Genomic DNA, 20,817 nt, shown 5'->3' with positions numbered 1-20,817 from the left:
AATACCATCTACAGACCTAGATCTTCAATGCTGTTACCTTTTATAATGCCTCTGTAGATGATTTAACCAAAGACACAAACCTGGAACCGACCCCGCTGAAATGATCCACTCATTGCTTTACATCTACTGAAAGCCCTAGCATCAGCTGTGGACTCTCCTGTCAGAGGAATGGGGTCAGGAGCAACTGGTGATCTCGTATCTTCTGTATCCACTGCAAGTTTTGCCAAATTGTAAGCAGAAAGGAGAAAATTGCTTGTTAAGACAACATTTGTTTACATTACCAAAAATGAAGAAAAGTAGAAAAAGCTTAACTCCTGCTAGACAATTAAAAAAGTGTTAATGTAATAAGCAACATTGTAGAAGTCCCTAATTCTGAATCAGACATTGCAAGATTTATCCCGAGACTTAGTATCTATATGAAATGAATACTTTAAAATCAAATTAGTTACAAAAGGAAAAATAAAATGGCAATGACATTAATGGGACGTGTCACATACATGGGCTACATGGAAAAAGTGGCAAGATTTGTGTATGAACAACAACAAAAAGAAACAGAAGTAAATGAAAAATGATGTTACCTAGTCTATGTCCCTGACTGTAAGCACACTACCTTGACGGACTTTTGATCTCTTGAAAAAGCTGGTTGACTGCCGTAGCCTGTATGCCCAGCTTTTTAATTTGCGAGTCCAGGATTTCTTGCTAATAGGATTTTTGAGACTAGGACAAGTAAAGCTTAGGCCAAAATATCCACCTCCTGTCTGCAGATGAATGGCTCCACCGCTTGACACAGCAGCAGGATAGGCCTCTGGATCCCCTGGAAGTGAAGCATCTGGGGACATCTCCTAATGGAGACAAAAGAGGAAAACCAAAATGGTAGTAATTTAGGTGAGGTGGAGCAACTGTTTCTACCATTGGAGTTTCTTGTATGGACTAATCAGTAATCAAAAATAGAATGCTATATCCTAAAGGAACTTCTCTAGGCAGAAAACACAAGAGAAGGAAAAGACCTATAATAACGAACCCAAAACAATTAAGAAAATGGGAATAGGAACATACATATCGATAATTACCTAAATGTAAATGGATTAAATGCTCCAACCAAAAGACATAGACTGGATGAATGGATACAAAAACAAGACCCATATATATGCTGCCTACAAGAGACCCACTTCAGACCTGGGAGATATACAGACTGAAAGTGAACGGAGAGAAAAAGATAGTCCATGCAAATGGAAATCTAAAGAAAGCTGGAATAGCAATACTCATATCAGACAAAATAGACTTTAAAACAAAGACTATTACAAGAGACAAAGAAGGACACTACATAATGATCAAGGGATCAATCCAAGAAGAAGATATAACAATTGCAAATACTTATGCACCCAACATAGAAGCAGCTCAACACATGAGGCAAATACTAACAGCCATAAAAGGGGAAATCGACAGTAACACAATCATAGTAGGGGACTTTAACACCCCACTTTCACCAATGGACAGATCATCCAAAATGAAAATCAACAAGGAAACACAAGCTTTAAATGATACATTAAATGACATGGACTTAATTGAAATTTATAGGACACTCCATCCAAAAACAACAGAATACATTTTCTTCTCATGTGCTCATGGAACATTCTCCAGGATAGATCATATCTTGGGTCACAAATCAAGCCTTGGTAAATTTAAGAAAATTGAAATCATATCAAGTATCTTTTCTGACCACGCTATGAGACTAGATATCAATTATGGGAAAAAATCTATAAAAAATACAAACGCATGGAGGCTAAACAATACACTACTAAATAACCAAGAGACCACTGAAGAAATCAAACAGGAAATCAAAAAATACCTAGAAACAAATGACAATGAAAACAGGACGACCCAAAACCTATAGGATGCAGCATAAACAGTTCTAAGAGGGAAGTTTATAGCTATACAAACCTACGTTAAAAAACAAGAAACATCTCAAATAAACAACCTAACCTTACACCTAAAGCAATTAGAGAAAGAAGAACAAAAAAACCCCAAGTTAGCAGAAGGAAAGAAATCATAATGCTCAAATCAGAAATAAATTAAAAAGAAATGAAGGAAACGATAGCAAAGATCAATAAAACTAAAAGCTGGTTCTTTGAGAAGATAAACAAAATAGATAAACCATTAGCCAGACTCATCAAGAAAAAAAGGGAGAAGACTCAAATCAATAGAATTAGAAATGAAAAGGGAGAAGTAACAACTGAAACTACAGAAATACAAAGGATCATGAGAGATTACTACAAGCAACTCTATGCCAGTAAAATGGACAACCTGGAAGAAATGGACAAATTCTTAGAAAGGCACCACCTTCCAAGACTGAACCAGGAAGAAACAGAAAATATGAACAGCCCAATCACAAGCACTGAAATTGAAACTGTGATTAAAAATCTTCCAACAAACAAAAGCCCAGGACCAGATGGCTTCACAGGCGAATTCTATCAAACATTTAGAGAAGAGATAACACCTATCCTTCTCAAACTCTTCCAAGGGATAGCAGAGGGAGGAACACTCCCAAACTCATTCTACGAGGCCACCATCACTCTGATACAAAAACCAGACAAAGATGTCACAAAAAAAGAAAACTACAGGCCAATATCACTGATGAATATAGATGCAAAAATCCTCAACAAAATACTAGCAAACAGAATCCAACAGCACATTAAAAGGATCATACACCATGATCAAGTGGGGTTTATCCCAGGAACACAAGGATTCTTCAATATACACAAAGCAATCAATGTGATACACCATATTAACAAATTGAAGGAGAAAAACCATATGATCATCTCAATAGATGCAGAGAAAGCTTTCGACAAAATTCAGCACTGATTTATGATAAAAACCCGCCAGAAAGTAGGCATAGAAGGAATTTACCTCAGCATAATAAAGGCCATACATGACAAACCCACAGCCAAAATCGTCCTCAATGGTAAAAAACTGAAACCATTTCCACTAATATCAGGAACAAGACAAGGTTGCCCACTCTCACCACTATTATTCAGCATAGTCTTGGAAGTTTTAGCCACAGCAATCAGAGAAGAAAAAGAAGTACAAGGAATCCAAATTGGAAAAGAACAGTAAAGCTGTCACTGTTGGCAGATGACATGATACTATACATAGAGAATCCTAAAGATGCTACCAGAACTACTAGAGCAATGAATTTGGGAAAGTAGCAGGATACAAAATTAATGCACAGAAATCTATGGCATTCCTATACACTCATGCTGAAAAATCTGAAAGTGAAATTAAATTAAATCCCATTTACCATTGCAAGAAAAAGAATAAAATACCTAGGAATAAACCTACCTAAGGAGACAAAAGACCTGTATGCAGAAAATTATAAGACACTGATGAGAGAAATTAAAGATGATACAAATAGATGGAGAGATATACCATGTTCTTGGATTGGAAGAATCAACATTGTGAAAATGAATATACTATCCAAAGCAATCTACAGATTCAATGCAATCCCTATCAAACTCCCACTGGCATTTTTCTCAGAACTAGAACAAAAAATTTCACAATTTGTATGGAAACACAAAAGACCCCGAATAGCCAAAGCAATCTTGAGAAAAAGAAACGGAGCTGGAGGAATCAGGTCCCCTGACTTCAGACTATACTACAAAGCTACAGTAATCAAGACAGTATGGTACTGGCACAAAAACAGAAATATAGATCAATAGAACAGGATAGAAAGCCCAGAGAATAACCCACGCACATATGGTCACCTTATCTTTGATAAAGGAGGCAGGAATGTACAGTGGAGAAAGGACAGCCTCTTCAATAAGTGGTGCTGGGAAAACTGGACAGCTACATGTAAAAGAATGAAATTAGAACACTCCCTAACCATACACAAACATAAACTCAAAATGGATTAAAGACCTAAATGTGAGGCCAGACACTATCAAACTCTTAGAGGAAAACATAGGCAGAACACTCTATAACATAAATCATAGCAAGATCCTTTTTGACCCACCTTCTAAAGAAATGGAAATAAAAACAAAGTAAACAAATGGGACCTAATGAAACTTCAAAGCTTTTGCACAGCAAAGGAAACCATAAACAAGACGAAAAGACGACCCTCAAAATGGGAGAAAACGTTTGCAAATGAAGCAACTGAAAACGGATTAATCTCCAAAACATACAAGCAACTCATGCAGCTCAATATCAAAAAAACAAACAACCGAATCCAAAAACGGGCAGAAGACCTAAATAGACATTTCTCCAAAGAAGATATACAGATTGCCAACAAACATATGAAAGGATGCTCAACATCATTAATCATTAGAGCAATGCAAATCAAAAGTACAATGAGATATAATCTCACACCGGTCAGAATGGCCATCATCAAAAAATCTACAAACAATAAATGCTGGAGAGGATGTGGAGAAAAGGGAACCCTCATACACTGTTGGTGGGAATGTAAATTGATACAGCCACTATGGAGAACAGTATGGAGGTTCGTTAAAAAACTACAAATAGAACTACCACACGACCCAGCAATCCCACTATTGGGCATATACCCTGAGAAAACCATAATTCAAAAAGTGTCATGTACCACAATGTTCACTGCAGCACTATTTCAATACCGAGGACATGGAAGCAACCTAAGTGTCCATCAACAGATGAATGGATAAAGAAGATGTGGCACATATATACAATGGAATATTACTCAGCCATAAAAAGAAATGAAATTGAGATATTTGTAGTGAGGTGGATGGACGTAGAGTGTGTCATACAGAGTGAAGTAAGTCAGAAAGAGAAAACCAAATACCGTATGCTAACACATATATATGGAATCTAAAAAAAAAAAAAAAGGTGATGAGGAACCTGGGTCAAGACGGGAATAAACACACAGACCTACTAGAGAACGGACTTGAGTACACGGGGAGGGGGAAGGGTAAGCTGGGACAAAGTGAGAGAGTGGTAGTGCGTATATGGACATATATACACTACCAAGTGTAAAATAGATAGCTAGTGGGAAGCAGTCGCGTAGCACAGGGAGATCAGCTCGGTGCTTTGTGACCATCTAGAAGGGTGGGATACGGAGGGTGGGAGGGAGGGAGACGCAGGAGGGAAGAGATATGGGGATATATGTATATGTATAACTGATTCACTTTGTTATAAAGCAGAAACTAACACACCATTGTAAAGCAATTATACTCCAATAAAAATGTAAAAAAAATAGAATGCTATGTATACTTCTATTAATAGTATCATATCAGACTAAACCTGAAGTATTAAACTTATAGGAATTAAGCCTTCCCCTTTCTTTAAAAATACTATTTAGACTTCAGATAAATAAAACAGCAGAATATTAAACTTCCACCCTAGAATATTTTTTATTATAGCACCTTTGAAAACTGAAAATTAAAATATGAAGGAAATAACCCTCATATGCACCAATTCACTAAAAATGGTTACTTAAACCCTATGATCTTAAAATGGAAAGTTTCATTTATGCTTATATTATCTAAGAGAGTTTAAGATGCCTGACATGCATGATAAACAGAAAAACAAGATGTCTAGGCATTTACATTTACAGAAATATATTACCAAATCAAGTTTCTTACATTACATAAGCACACAGAAATTTACAATGGACCTCAAAATTATTTCAAATTCAAGCTCTAAAAACTGTTAGCATCAGGCCACAGCTGGCTATAAAATCATTCTTCCCTCTTCTTGTCCTCCCATCCCTCCCCTCAAAAATCAGAATTAACTGCTGCTGTATTCTGAGTATTCTAAAAATAAATTTCTTATAATAACTAATATAAGAAATTAATATACAGAGCCAGAAATACTGTGGGAAACATGAGCATGGCCCCTACTAATTTAGAAAATTAAAAGAGTAAAAGTTCAAAGAAAGGGATTCAGCATTTGTCTGAAGGAAGACAGCCTAAGCAGCACTAAGTAAACTGCAGTTTGGGGTAAGCATTATTAACACTTAATTCAGCAGTTATTAAAAGTAAAATTCTGAACAGTTTTTATTTTCCAAAGTCCCATTTTGGACAAGTAATACTACTTTCATAAAGAGGAAAAAACTCTCAATAATATTATGATTTAGAAAGTGTTGCATTGGTCCCACTGAAATTACAGAAAAGATTTTTATTAAGTAATAACTGGATCAAGATGATAAATTAAATACAAGTTCTAGCCTCCCTTACCAACCCAAATACACAGGTACAACAGGAAAAACAGATGTAGACACATGCATATAAGATTTTTTTAATTAATTAATTAATTTTTTAGCTGCGTTGGATCTTCATTGCTGTGTGCGGGCTTTCTCTAGTTGCAGCGAGCGGGGGCTATGCTTCATTGTGGTGCGTGGGCTTCTTATTGTGGTGGCTTCTCTTATTGCAGAGCACGGGCTCTAGGCACATGGGCTTCAGTAGTTGTGGCCCACAAAGTCTAGAACACAGGTTCAGTAGTTGTGGCGCACGGGCTTCGTTGCTCTGTGGCATGTGGGATCTTCCCGGACCAGGGCTGAAACCCGTGTCCCCTGCATTGGCAGGCGGATTCTTAACCACTGGGCCACCAGAGAAGCCCTGCATATAAGATTAAAGGAGGAAAAAGCAGCCTCCTTCAATGCATAATGATATATGCAGGAACTGTTTCAAAATGCAGCAAATTGAGGTGGTAGATATGGGCAGCAGGAGAGAGCGCCCTGGCCAACCAAAAGGATGGGTGGTTGGACAGAATGTTTACAAAGCTATAACAATCTATCTGTCTCCTATCTATCACTTCAGCATCATATTATAACACTCTCCTACTTACTGGCCTTCTTTTGTTTCCTGGAACAGGTATCCACCTTTGAATGTCACCATCACATACAAATCCTTCCCTGACCACCCTATATAACGTAATTCCTTAGTCTTTCTATCATAACCCTTTATTTATTTGTTTAGGATCTATCTTCCCCGACTAGAATGTGAGCTCCACAAAAACAGAGATCTTGACTTATTCACTGCTCAGCAGATATTCACTGAACGGATGAGTGAACTGGTTGGGGCACCTTCCCACCTCATCTCCACAATAAACAAAAGACAGCAGAGGAATCTGCTCCCAAATAAGAGTGGTAAGGAGGAAAATGTTTATTGCCAAGAAAAAGGTCAGTAATGTAGGGAAGAGACAAGATCCAGGAGTAAGGGGAAGCCTTGCTACCTTTGAAGACTAGCTATTGGACCTCCCTCTGGGCAGCATTAAAGACAAGTTGCAATACCCAGTGCCAGGAAGCATGTCCCATGCTTTTCCCACAATTACTGGAGTAAGGCTATAGTAATTATATATAACATTTACAAAGAGACAAACAGGGAATCTTATGGGGGAAAAAGAAAAACTGAGTACACAACGAAGAATCACCAACACTTTTGGGAAACCAGCACTTTAAGAAAACACTAAACTCAACAAACAGCATACCCAGGGAAACAGCATTAATAAGACTTTAATATGTTGAAAGAGATGTGTGAATATACTATATCCATAAGAAAAAGAATGAACTATAGTTACTAGAAATTAAAAATGCAATTCCTTGACATAAAAAAAATAGCTGAATAGGAGATTATAAACAGCTTAAAAGTTGAGACATTCTCCCAGTACAAAAAGCAAAAGGACAAAGAGATGGAAAGCATGAAATGAGGGACTTCCCTGGTGGTGCAGTGGTTAAGAATCTGCCTGCCAATGGAGGGAACACAGGTTCAATTCCTGGTCCAAGAAGATGCCACATGCCATGGAGCAACTAAGCCCGTGCGCCACAGCTACACAGCCTGCGCTCTAGAGCTTGCATGCCACAACTACTGAAGCCTGCATGCCTAAGAGCCCAGGCTCCGCAACAACAGAAGCCACCGCAATGAGAAGCCCACACACTGCGACAAAGAATAGCCCCCACTCGCAGCAACTAGAGAAAGCCCACACGCAGCAATGAAGACCACATGCAGCCAAAAATTTTTTTAAAAAGCATGAAATGAAAAGTTAATAGATAAGAAAAACAGGAAATGAAGAAATAAAACATTCACAGATGATAAGATCTTATATACTGATATTATATAGAAAATCTACCAAAAGCTATCACAGCTAATAAAAAAAACTCAGCGAACTTGAAGGATACAACATCAACAATCAAAAATCAATCGTATTTCTATACACTAGCAATGAAAAATCTGAAAAGGAAATTAAGAAAACAATTTCATTTATTATAACAACAAAGAATAAAATAACAAACAGTGCTGGAACAACTGGATAGCCACATGCAAAAGAATGAAGCTGGACCTTTATCTCACACCATATACAAAAATTAACTCAAAATGATCCTACCATCTGTACTTAATTGTGAAGCAAAATAAAGATATTTCTGGACATTAAAAAAAATTGGTCACACATGCAACATATTTTAAAATATTACTCATAGAAGCATTTCAGGGGGGAAATAAAAAGGAATTCTAGGACACCAGAAACAGTGGCAGGTAATAAGTTTGATCTAGATGTAGCAATGGACACTTGAAACAAACAAAAGAATCCATTTAACCTTGACACTTGGAAGAGTCTCCTGAGCAACGAAGTTTAAATCACAGAGAATTACATTTCTTTCTTTCTTTTTTTTTTTTTTTTTTTTGCAGTACACGGGCCTCTCACTGTCGTGGCCTCTCCTGTTGCGGAGCACAGGCTCCGGAAGCACAGGCTCAGCGGCCGTGGCTCACGGGCCCAGCCGCTCCGCGGCATGTGGGATCCTCCCAGACCGGGGCATGAACCCGTGTCCCCTGCATCGGCAGGCGGACTCTCAACCACTGTGCCACCAGGGAAGCCCTACATTTCATTTTTTTATGGTTCTAATCATGTTACGTGATTACCAGATAACACAAATAATCATAATATAAATGCTGTTTACTGATTTTCGTTCTTCCAATCAACCTACAGACAAAGCAAAACCGATAAAGAAAAAAATGTAGATGTTATAAACTTTGCCAATGTTAAAAAGTAATTTAAGTAATAAAAATTGGGAGGTGTATGGGGAAGAAAAGTAGAGGAAAGGGAAAATATAATTTCTCTACCCTTCATAGAAGTGAGTCAAATTTTATTGTATAAAATTACTAAATCAAAAAATCGATAAGTATATTATTTATAAGTTATTAATAGCAATGACCACAAGAATTAAAACCAGGAACTTAATAGTGTTTGGGGAGTGGGAGTGTTAACACAACAATTCCTTTTAATTTTCTATCCTTCTGAATTTCTTTTGCATTTATGCATTAATTGCATAATTTTAAATTACTAGTTTACCAAAAAATAAGTACTTAAATTATATTTGCTCAATGGAATATTATGCTGTTGTTTAAAAAAGTTAGGTGAAGAGACTTCCCTGGTGGTCCAGTGGTTAAGAATCCGCCTTCCAACGTAGGGGATGCAGGTTCAATCCCTGGTTGGGGAACTAAGATCCCACACGCCACGGGGCAACTAAGCCCATGCGCCGCAACTACCAAGCCTGTGCGCTATAGAGCCCAAGAGCCACAACTAGAGAGAAGCCTGCGCACCGCAACTAAGACCCAATGCAGCCAAATAAATAAATAAATATATTTTTTGAAAAGTTAGGTGAGGTGGAACTATGTATACTGACATGGATAGATGTCCATAAGTGGGAAAAAAATTTAGAACGCACATGTATGTAAGGAAGTATGTGTATATAAATATATAGTATGTATCTGTGTCTTTGTAAACAGATATAATACATATAAAGAAGTGCTATATAAATATTTGTATATTAGTGAAAACCATGTCTGGGAAGATTTATCAACAGCTGTGTCTATAGGTTTAGAAGTGGGGTGGATTTTACTTTATATACATGCATATATTATTTATATAATAATAACAATAATAAAGAGATACAGTGATAAATATTTTAAAATATGTCTATGATATACTGTAAAATTAAGTTGTAGACCAATATGTTTATAGCACAATACTATTTTTGTGAATAAGAAGTTGTAGGTTTGTAAGTAGATCTGTATAAGCTTAAGTCAAGAAGGATTAGTACCATATAGTGGATAAGCACCAGATAGTGGTTATCCCTATGAGTTGAAGGAACAGAAAAGAGAAATTAAATTCCTACATTACATAAGTTAAAAAAAACAAGTCATGAGATTATGGGTTTTTTTTTCCTTTTAAAATATTTTTTTCAAATAAATAAAAACCCATAAACAAGATTAAATTAAAACCATAATATTTTTAAAAATGAAACTGATAACAGGAATTTTTAAGTGGAAATCTAAAAGCAAGTTCTTCCTACCCACTAAAACAATCTATAAATCAGTCCTGTTCTGTCATTAATACAAAAATAAACATTGCTCACAAGTTTCTAGCTAATTCACCAGAGGGCTCTCTCACCAAGAAAGTTCTACCATCTCTATTAAGTTCTGGGCCCCTGCAGCCTAAGCTATGGCCTTCTTAAATACCTGTGACCTCAGAATCTTGTGACATAGATAATTTCATTTCAAAGGACAGAACTTTAGAAAAGAAGGCATTTCTTTAAAAGCATAGGATAAGGAATTGGTTAGAAAGAATGATACTTACATGTAAACATAATTCGCTGGGTATAGAAGTTATCACATTCAGGTCCCTTTTGAACACTGATATGTTTGCAGGCTGACTCACAGTCACATTGGACAGAATCTTAGAGCCTGTCTGCTGAAAATTAGGGGACTGTGCAGGACTATCTTGAATTCCACAGTGACTGATGCCTATGACTTCTGGCACTGGACATGAGACTGTGTCTTCAGCAGAGGAAGAAAACGGAGAATCTATGCTTTGGGTATCCTTCTGACTCTCAGGATAGATGCTAGATATGCTATGCTCCTGATAGAGCAAATTTCTTAATTTTTCATCCAGAGTTTTAATTCGGTTGTCTGCAAACTCCATTTTTGGAGGTCCTTCCCCGTCTGATTCCAGGACCGTAGAGGACAGCAGGCTAGTTGGTTCAAGGCCAGGGGTCTGAGTGGGAATGACCATCTTAGGAGAACTTGCTTCCACGATCACTGCGGTTTCTCCTTCTTGGGAAATAAACTCTGCATCCATAGTTGGCTGCTGCACCGGTAAGGACTGAGGCTTTTGATCAGACATAAATGCCGGAGTTGTAAGAGAGTTAGAAGCAATCTGAGTTGACTCACCAGGAGCTGCCTGACTGGCAGCTTGGTGACCTGGATACACAGGTAGGAATATGCCTGCTTGGCTGGTGAGTCCCTCACATTCAAGACTGGAACTACTAGCAACTGGTGCCATTATCTGCTTGTCATCTTCCACTTGATAAAGTATAGCTGGCTGCTTAGTTTCTACACTGGCATATTCAGAAATCTTACCATCAACTACATCCTTGTGTTCTGATGTGGAGGTGTAAAGTGCACGCTGGCATGGATTATTTTCTAGAGTGAGCAGCGTGTCCTGTGATATTTCCTTATTACTTATGTTTCTTGGACCTGGAACAATAACAAAGAATGGCTAAGCATGTATGGTAAGTACAAAGCATGGACTAGTACCCAAACTCAAAAGGAACAGGAGGAGCAAGGGGCAAATTAGAACCTGTGTGAAAGTATTCTTATAAATAAAACTCAAAATACACAGAATTCAACCTAATAAGGAGAAAAACCTTTTCCTTTTTTTTCCATAAATATTAAAATTTAAATGGCTTAAGTTCCCTCCTAACATTAATATCTTCAAAAATGCTTATGAAAATTCTCATAAGCATAAAATATCCATGAAAACAAGTTAAAGATACAGTATATATTTTGCATCCCCATCTTCCAGGTCTGGATAAAGGTGGCAAAGAACAAACACTTACTAGAAAGCAGATTTAGCCCAGGAACTGTAGACATGGACTGCTGAAGAGAAGAAGGAGATTGAGCATCACGGTTTCTTATTGTCTGATTGATACAAAATCGCCATCGACCAACTGGGGATGACTGAGGAGCAGATTCATCTGTAGAAAGAATTGGCAAAAATTAATATGCTAATCAATTGTCAATATGTTTACCTATTGACTAAGGAAACCAGGTTAAAACACCGTTTTGTCTTTTATCTCCATTTACAACGCACTAGGATATGTGTAACTTATAAGACCAGACCTCCCAACCCTGACTGAAAAATACTCTAACAACTATGCACAAGATATCTTTAGAGAAGGATTTTGGATTCTACGGAAACAAACATTGTATCAATAGCAATTAAAAGCAGGGCAGTTTTGGGAAAAAAACGAAAAGCACTTTTTCCACTAAAACCTACATCTTCTGTTCTGTATCCTGATTATGGTGGTGCTTACACAAATCTATAAGAGGACTAAAATTTACAGAACCCTACACCAAAAGAAAAAAACGTCTATTTTACTGTATGACAACTTAAAAAATAAAGTAAAATAAGCCCCTACATCTGTACTCCTACTTTGTTAACTTATTCAAATAAGTTATTCTCTTTTAAACTTTACCCTACTTTGCCAGTCAGAAATATACTCAGGGACTTCCCTGGTGGTGCAGTGGTTAAGAATCCGCCTGCCAATGCAGGGGACATGGGTTCGAGCCCTGGTCTGGGAATATCCCACATGCCGTGGAGCTACTGAGCCAGTGCGCCACAACTAGAGCCTGTGTACCACAACTACTGAAGCCTGCACTCCTCGAGCCCGTGCTCCACAAGAAGAGAAGCCACCACAGTGAGAAGCCCGCACACCACAACGAAGAGCAGACCCCACTTGCTGCAACTAGAGAAAGCCTGCACGCAACAACGAAGACCCAACACAGCCATAAATAAATAAATAAAAAGAAATCTACTCAGACTCCTGCTAATGAGAAAAAGAAGACAGAGGAGAACCCTGGCATCCTAACACAAACTACATTTGAGGGTAATGGTATCTGGTTCCATGACTCCCACACCACCTGTTGCTTCTTCATGCTGTTATAATTCCTTCAGATGTCCTCATTTGTCTGTGGCTCTCCTCCCCCTCCCAGACACTCTAAATATACCCATGACCAGAGCTGAGAAGAATGGAGAGATAAATTTATGAGAAAAGAAAATAGAAGACACCATTTTTAGTCCCTGGCAGTTTATCTGGTATCTGATTTACAAAAACTTAGTGATCAGAGCAGGTAGAAGCATATCATTGGTAGAATGAAATCAAGATACGAATGCTATTAAAACATGAGGCAAACTTAGAACATAATGATTTTAGTTAAGAAAGTTGTTGTCCATCTCATATAGAGGAAAAGAAAAACTTACCAGTTAAGTTCAAACAGTAAAGCCATTAAAGGTCAGCAGTACTGTGACTGCTTTTCTGGTAACATACCATGCAACAACTCAGAAATAAATTAATCAGGTAAAGAACCAATACTTGGAGGAAATTTGGAGAATGGTTTTACTTCTCACTTTTTTTACTTCTTATTTCTGGGCTATAAAGTCCTTTCAAAGTGTGGGAAAACCTACATTAACAATTTATCAAATTCCTTTATTGGCTAACATCTTTCCCAAGGTGTGTACATTAAAAGTTTCCAAATGTCTCGCTTCAAAAGCCAAATAGTAAATTTTATTAAGTATACTTACTGCTGGTTTGAGTGGATGCAGAATTTATCTGTACTTGTTCAGATGATCCTGTCTGAATTAAAAATGAATAGATAAATAAAGAAGTTCCTGATACATATCCGAGAAGGCCTATTTGCTAAGCAATTTCTCTTACTTGGCTACTGCTGGATTCCATAGTAATAGAGTCAACTCCAATGGCTCTTTCTGCAGCAGAGTGGACATGAAGGATCTCCTGGGCTTGACCTACGATAGCCCTCAATTCTTCTACAAATTTTTCTTTTTCACTTTCCAGGACAAAGTTATCTTCAACCTATCCAAAAGTAAAAGTAAGTCTATTCACAAGAATGAATTTAGTTTCTTCAAAATTATAATATGGTGACTACCATAAAGAAAAATAAATTAGGTATTTAGATCTAAATGCCACAACAGAATTAACAAAGACCAGCAATAAAATGCCACATAATACATTAAATTATTCTATTTTGAGACCACTGATATTTTCAGATTGGCACTACCTACCAGAAGCCAGCATTTTTAAAAAATCTGGCATTCTATAAATTGATTGCCATTTGAAGAACATAACTGAGGTAATGTTTACGTTTAAAACTAGGATGTCCAAACGCAAAAGCTTTTAAATAAAAAAAAAACACAAAATGAAGCATCTCTAAAGATGATAAAGAATTGGCCTAGAGACAGTTCAGAAAATACTACATTGAATAAGAGGCAGACTGACAAAATTATTAACTTTTAAAATGTTAAATTCTGCTTGGCCAGGAATGTATATACGAAGAAAACTGGCAGAAACAAAAGCATTATGTACTCTTCGTGCCACCCTAGATCATTCCCATTAAAAAAAAGAGGAGGGGAATACTAACTTAAGCCTAACAATTCAAAGAAAATACAAAAACTAAATGAAATGATGAACATTACTTGAACACCTATATGTAAGATGTTATATCAGTAGCTAATACATTAGAATTACCTGGGGAACTTTACAAACTATTAATGCTTAGGCCTCATCTCCAAAAATTCTGATTTAATTAGGGACCCAGGCAACGGAATTGTTTTTGTTTTAGTTTTTGTTTGGGGCTTTTTGTTTTTTGGCTGCGCCACATGGCTTGCAGGATCTTATTTCCCCGACCAGGGATTGAACCCAGACAACGGCAGTGAAAGCACCGAGTCCTAACCACTGGACCACCAGGGTATTCCCAACAGAATTGTTAAAAAACTCTTCCAGTGATTTTGACATGCAGCTAGGCATAAGAAGCACTGACCTAGATCCTCTGTTAATGAAACTCCCTCATATTTTACACATAAATATACAGAAACCAGAGGAGGTATAGTGACTTACTCTTGATCATAACCAATTTAGTTCTGTACAAATTTTAAAAACTAGCAGTACCCTAAAAAAAGATGGCTCTGAATAAATGGGGGGAGAGTTAGAGAGGAAAAAGAGACAGAATGCTTAAGAGAAAATAATTTGGTTTTACTGTACTTACCATATAGTCTGCAATATCCTCTGGTGCATCACCATCAACATCAAACTTGAAGGTGACCATCTTGTTATTGTGTGTCTCCAGTTGACACTCCACCATGTTGTCTCCAGAGATTGACACCTGGGCACAAACATGTCACTAGTTTAAGAGTCAGTCATTGTCTTCTCTTTGTAAATGGTGCAGGAAACATTTGGATGAGCTCACATACGATATATGAAAAAAATGGTTTAAACTGTTCAGAATCTAAAAAGATTCTGTTTTTCCCTTGATGAAATACTGCCTAAACAACTATTGTATGACAAATCTAAGGCTCAAATTATTCAGCAAAAAATAAGTTAGAAATGTGAACCTGTGGGAAAGAAAAGGAACACAACTTTTATGAAAAGGCAAAAAAAAAAGTTACAACGGTCACTATAGCTACCTGCAATGCAAAGATCTAAATCTGGTCATTCATTTCCAAAATTCTCCCACAAATTGACCCTTTAAGCTAAAGAAAATGCACTGCTAATGGAAATGTAAACTGGTCCAGACTTTATGGACAGCAACCTAGAAATACGTATTTAGAAACTTTAAAAAAATCTTCATACCCTTTGACCCACTAATTCTACTTCTAGGAATCTATCATAAGGAAATAATCAGGTATATATACAAAGATTTGTGTTCAAGAGTGTTTGCTGCAGAGTTTCATAATACCCTATACTCACCTCCACAGCAACATCGCCCCTCCCTGACCCCCCCAGACCTCAACATGCACTCTTAACCAAATCATATTTATACACTGACCTGAAGGACAGTAAGCTGAAATTTAGTCCCCTTCTCTGATCGAGGACAGGAAGCTCTTCTTTGTTTGATCCGATCTTGTTTGCCATTTCCACTTGGGTTATCAGGGGTATTGGTGTTTTCCTTCACAGCTGCCACATCATTATTCAAACTATTACTCAAAAAAAAAGCAACTCCAATTCAATTTCTCAGAGAAGAAATGATTCTCAAAGTCCAATATTTAACCCAAATCAGAGTTAACATCTGAAATTCCTTTGTGGATAGAATCATTCCATCTTGATGGTAAAATTCTAAGAAAAACCCTCAATTATAAAATCATAAATAATGTTTAAATAAAATATATAAGTAGTACAATATCTCTCAAAAAGTTATGACTGCACAACTCTGCAAATATACTAAATGCCATTGAATTGTACACTTTAAATGGGTGAAAATCTAATGGTATGTGAATTATATCTCAATAAAGCTGTTTTTAAAAGTTATGAAACACTGAGATTATATTGTACGTATCAGGCCAACATCTCACAGTAGTGAGAGTGAAAGAAAAACACTGCTAGTGATGGACCTCTGTGGAACCTTTTATCAGGGGATGTTCCTGATCAATTTTTTTTTTTAATTTTGTTTGTTTGTTTTTGGTTTTTTTGTTTTTGCGGTACGTGGACCTCTCACTGTTGTCGCCTCTCCCATTGCGGAGCACAGGCTCCGGATGCGCAGGCTCAGCTGCCATGGCCCATGGGCCCAGCCACTCCGCAGCATGTGGGATTCTTTCCAGACCAGGGCACGAACCCATGTCCCCTGCATCGGCAGGCGGACTCTCAACCACTGCGCCACCAGGGAAGCCCCTGATCAATTTTATTTTGTTTGTTTTGGGGTTTTTCTTATTAATATGTTCAAATAAAACTTCTAAAAACCAATTCTCACTCAAAATATAGCTGTTTATGTAACAAATTCAACAGGGGATACATGAGGTGTGGAAGACAGGAATAGTGCAAGAAACAGAAAAAGAAATGAAAATGAGATAAAGAAAATGTAGTGTGTATATACAATGGAATATTATTCTGCCATAAAAAAGAATGAAATCTTGCCATTTGTAACAACATAGATGGAACTTGAGGGCATTATGCTAAGTAAAGTAAGTCAGAAAGAGAAAGACAAATACCATATGATCTCACTTATATGTGCAATCTAAAAAAACGAAAAATCTCCCAAGCTCATAGATACAGAGAACAGATCAGTGGTTGCCAGAGGCAGTGGTGGGGGGAGGGGGTGGAGAGGGGGCGAAATGGGTGAAGGGAGTCGAAAGGTACAAACTACCAGTTATAAAATAAGTCATGTAATGTACAGCATGGCAACTATAGTTAATAATGCTGTATTGCATATTTCAAAGTTGCTGAGAGTAGATTTTAAAGTTCTCATCACAAGAAAAAAAATTTTGTAACTATGTATGGTGATGGATGTTTAAACTAGACTTATTGTGGTGATCATTTCATAATATATACAAATGGTGAATCACTCTACTGTATATCCAAAACTAATATAAGGGTATACATGAGTTTTACCTCAATAGAATGAAAGGAAGGAAGGAAGGAAGGAAGGAAGGAAGGAAGGAAGGAAGGAAGGAAGGAAGGAAGGAAGGAAGGAAGGAAGAGGAAGGAGGGAGGGAGGGAGGGAGGGAGGGAGGGAAGAAGAAAAAATACACCATAATTTTGGTTAAAAAAAACTGAAAATGAATGATGTGAAAATGATTCAACATGATTAATTCTAACTAGTTATATTTTCAGTTTCAAGTCAATATGATTATGACAGGGCAGACTAACTTTCAGCTGATCTGTGTCAAAGGTATTTTTCAGCTTTTTCTTTAATAAATTTGAAGATATTTCAATAAATAACAAAAATTCCAATAAATACATTTGAAACTTAAATGAGATCTATAAGCAGTAGATATTTTTTAAATTAATTTTTAGGTTAAGTCCTTTCTCCTAAAAACTACTCAGGAAGTATCTATATAAAGATATACAAGAAAAAATAAAACGAACTCCTAAAACTTTTTCTATGTCCCTGTGAAAAAGAATTTTCATAAATATAAGTGGAGGAAGAAAATACATTAATACTGCTCTTAGTTTTTTAATAGACAGAGAAATAGCAGTAATAAATAACACCTTCAGAGGAGAAAAGGGACATAATTCTAGTCAATGCAGCTGTATCATTCACTTTGCAAAGTTATCTTAAAACACTAGTTTAGGGTTTGGGATAAGATGGCAGAAACTCAACTCTCCCCATTCCTCCCCACTAAGTATAACTAAAAAATATGGAAATAATACAGTAGAATATCACAGGAGGGCACTGAAGAGTGAAAAGATGAAGGCAGACTAGCTAGGGACTCCCAGGACTTGAGGAAAAATATAACAGCTTGGCATCTCCTGACTCCTGGGCCAAAAGGCAAAGGTAGCCCAAGCCCAGTGGTCTCCTGAACCCCAACCTAGCAACAGAAGGTGATTCAGGTGGGCCCTTTCCTCCCTTGGTGATGCTGGTGGGAACCCTACCAGTAGCATGTGGTCTGGAGAGCTGGCTTAGGGCAGCGGGCCTAGAGAAGTGCTCTCCAACCCCTTGGTCCAGCAGTGGGTCCCAATGGTGTCAGGTGAACCAAGCAGATCCGAATAATAATACAAAGACTCTGAAAACTAAATTGTCATTAGAACCATAGTCCACAGAAGTAGACCAGGACCTTTGCACCTAAACACAATGACTGACTGCTAAAATAGAGTATTTAAATAGGATCCAGAGTATCCTAACATAATGTCCAAAATGTCCAGGAGACAAATGAAAATTCTCTGTCATACAAAAAACCAGGAAAATCACAACTTGAATGTGAAAAGACAATCAACAGATGCCAACACCAGGATGAATCAGATATTGGAATTACCTGACAAGGATTTTAAAGCAGCCATTATCAAATTGTTTCAATGAGCAATTACAAATACTTTTGAAGCAAATGAAAAGCCAGAAAATCTCATAATAATAGAAGATATTAAGAAAGAAACAAATGGAAATTATAGAAAGAGTACAATCATAGAAATAAAAAATGCACTGAGTGGGCACAATAGCAGAATGAATAGGACAAAGGAAAGAATCAGTGAACCTGAAGACAGAACAAGAGAAATTAACCCAATCTGAACAAGATAGAGAAAAATATTAGTTTACAACTACCAAATGACAATATAATCATATATCTGGTTGTAATTTATTTCTTTAGATTAGCTGGAACTTTAAATTACATTATTTCTTATTTCCTTTTTAAATTCTTATAACATTTTCCTAAGAACAGAATATGATGGGAATTCCCTGGCAGACCAGTGGTTAGGACTCTGTACTCTCACTGCCAAGGGCATGGGTTCAATCCCTGGTCAGGGAACTAAGATCCCACAAGCCACGGTGGTGCAGCCAAAAAGAAAACCACCCCAGAATATTATAATAATGTGAACAAGAAAATGGTCAATAATTTCATAGTCCATATGATATTTATTAACATAAAAAGTAAAAATAATATCTACTATTTTTATTGAACATACACACAAATACTAGAACACTGAAACTTCTTCAGTCAGGACACACTAAGCACCTAATGAATGCAGTACTTCAACATACCCTCATCGCTTTCATGGTATTAATTTGAAGATACTCACCTTCGAACTAAATCCGGTTTTAGAAGAGTTGCTGTTTGTTCAGCTCCAACTGCTTGGGATACAGGCTGTAAATAGCACAGAAATAAAACTTATTATGATAACAGCAAAACTTTAAGCTGAAGGTGCAATTTGCTATTATTGCAGAAAATGTGTTTGTTACATTTCATACTTTGGTTACCACACAAACCAGGTAAAATGTCTACATTACTGAATGTCTATATCAATCCTATTATTGATGTTACTACCAAACATAAAGAAAAATAAAATGTAGCAGTATTGATATTCATCAAGACTTTTTCATTTAAAAAGACAGCATTTATTTTATACTTTTGTTTGTGTTATTTTTCAATGGCTTCCAGTCCTGACTGTAAAACTACTAATAAAAGGAAGAGTTGCTACCATTCCAGAAACAGATAAATCAATGATTCAAGTTTTAACGTATTGTATGGTCTCTCTCTCTTGTTCCCTTTTCACTAAACTACTGCCAACAATTCCTTTGAGATGTTAGTATCCAGCAGCTGCAATACTGGCATCTAGGAGAAAAGTTTATAAAGGCAAATGCCAACCCTGCTGGAAAATAATGTTAAACATTTATCTAATCCATCCTATGCATTGCCGCTGGTGACAGTACAGTGACTTTAAAATGCAAATCTACCAAGATCAATCACTTACCTACCTAGTTTAAACCCTCTATGATGGCCCCTCATCTTCTATAAGGTTAAGTTCCTTTGGATGGCAAATAAAGTCCTCAATGAACTGGTCCCTGCCTCATTCTCTAGCTCTTCTCTTCTTGAAGCCACACTGAACTCTAGCTCCTCTGAATGAGTTGGGCTTTTTCATATACAGTGACTCTACTTATATTCCTTCAACTCCCTGGACTATTTCAACTACTCCTTAGTCCTGTCCATTTAGCAAATATCTGAATGGAACTCCTGTATACAAGAAGGCTCTATTACAATGGGTTCCAGAAAGACCAGCAAAATCACCTTGGAGTCTCTTTAAAAAACACATATACCTTATCTCATATCTTGGTTTCTAAACTAAAAGGGATAAAGGTTCCTTGGAGAAATGGCTGATTCCAGCACTGGGGCAAAGAAAATATAAGATGAGCCTGGATCATCTTGCTACCCACCAAAGTAAAGAACTGCTCACAGAACGATGGGAACATATCAAAAGCACACTTGACCCACCCTGAAGGGGTTCCCTATACCCAAATATGGAAAAATTGGGCATGAAAATAAATAATGAGTAACAGAATATAATGCATTTAATAAAAT

General features: G+C 37.0%; 1 protein-coding gene across 2 annotated transcripts in view; it reads right to left on the bottom strand.

The window, feature by feature from the left end:
* The window catches only part of WNK3 (WNK lysine deficient protein kinase 3), a 147,327-nt gene that overhangs the window by 37,876 nt on the left and 88,634 nt on the right, over window positions 1-20,817 (bottom strand). Inside the window, exons 10-18 of one of the 2 annotated variants that reach the window (XM_060138500.1) lie at window positions 19,541-19,605; window positions 15,861-16,008; window positions 15,081-15,197; window positions 13,736-13,891; window positions 13,603-13,654; window positions 11,858-11,995; window positions 10,597-11,495; window positions 611-842; window positions 81-211 (exon numbers count right to left, since the gene is read on the bottom strand). In XM_060138500.1, the coding sequence (XP_059994483.1) occupies window positions 81-211; window positions 611-842; window positions 10,597-11,495; window positions 11,858-11,995; window positions 13,603-13,654; window positions 13,736-13,891; window positions 15,081-15,197; window positions 15,861-16,008; window positions 19,541-19,605 (1,938 nt within the window). The remainder of the gene's footprint in view (window positions 1-80; window positions 212-610; window positions 843-10,596; window positions 11,496-11,857; window positions 11,996-13,602; window positions 13,655-13,735; window positions 13,892-15,080; window positions 15,198-15,860; window positions 16,009-19,540; window positions 19,606-20,817) is intronic. The other variant, XM_060138501.1, reaches the window with a different exon arrangement.

Source organism: Lagenorhynchus albirostris, chromosome X (assembly GCF_949774975.1).
Source record: "Lagenorhynchus albirostris chromosome X, mLagAlb1.1, whole genome shotgun sequence".
Lineage (NCBI taxonomy): Eukaryota > Metazoa > Chordata > Mammalia > Artiodactyla > Delphinidae > Lagenorhynchus > Lagenorhynchus albirostris.
Note: the sequence above shows the minus strand (reverse complement) of the source record. Positions and strands in the feature narration are given on the sequence as shown.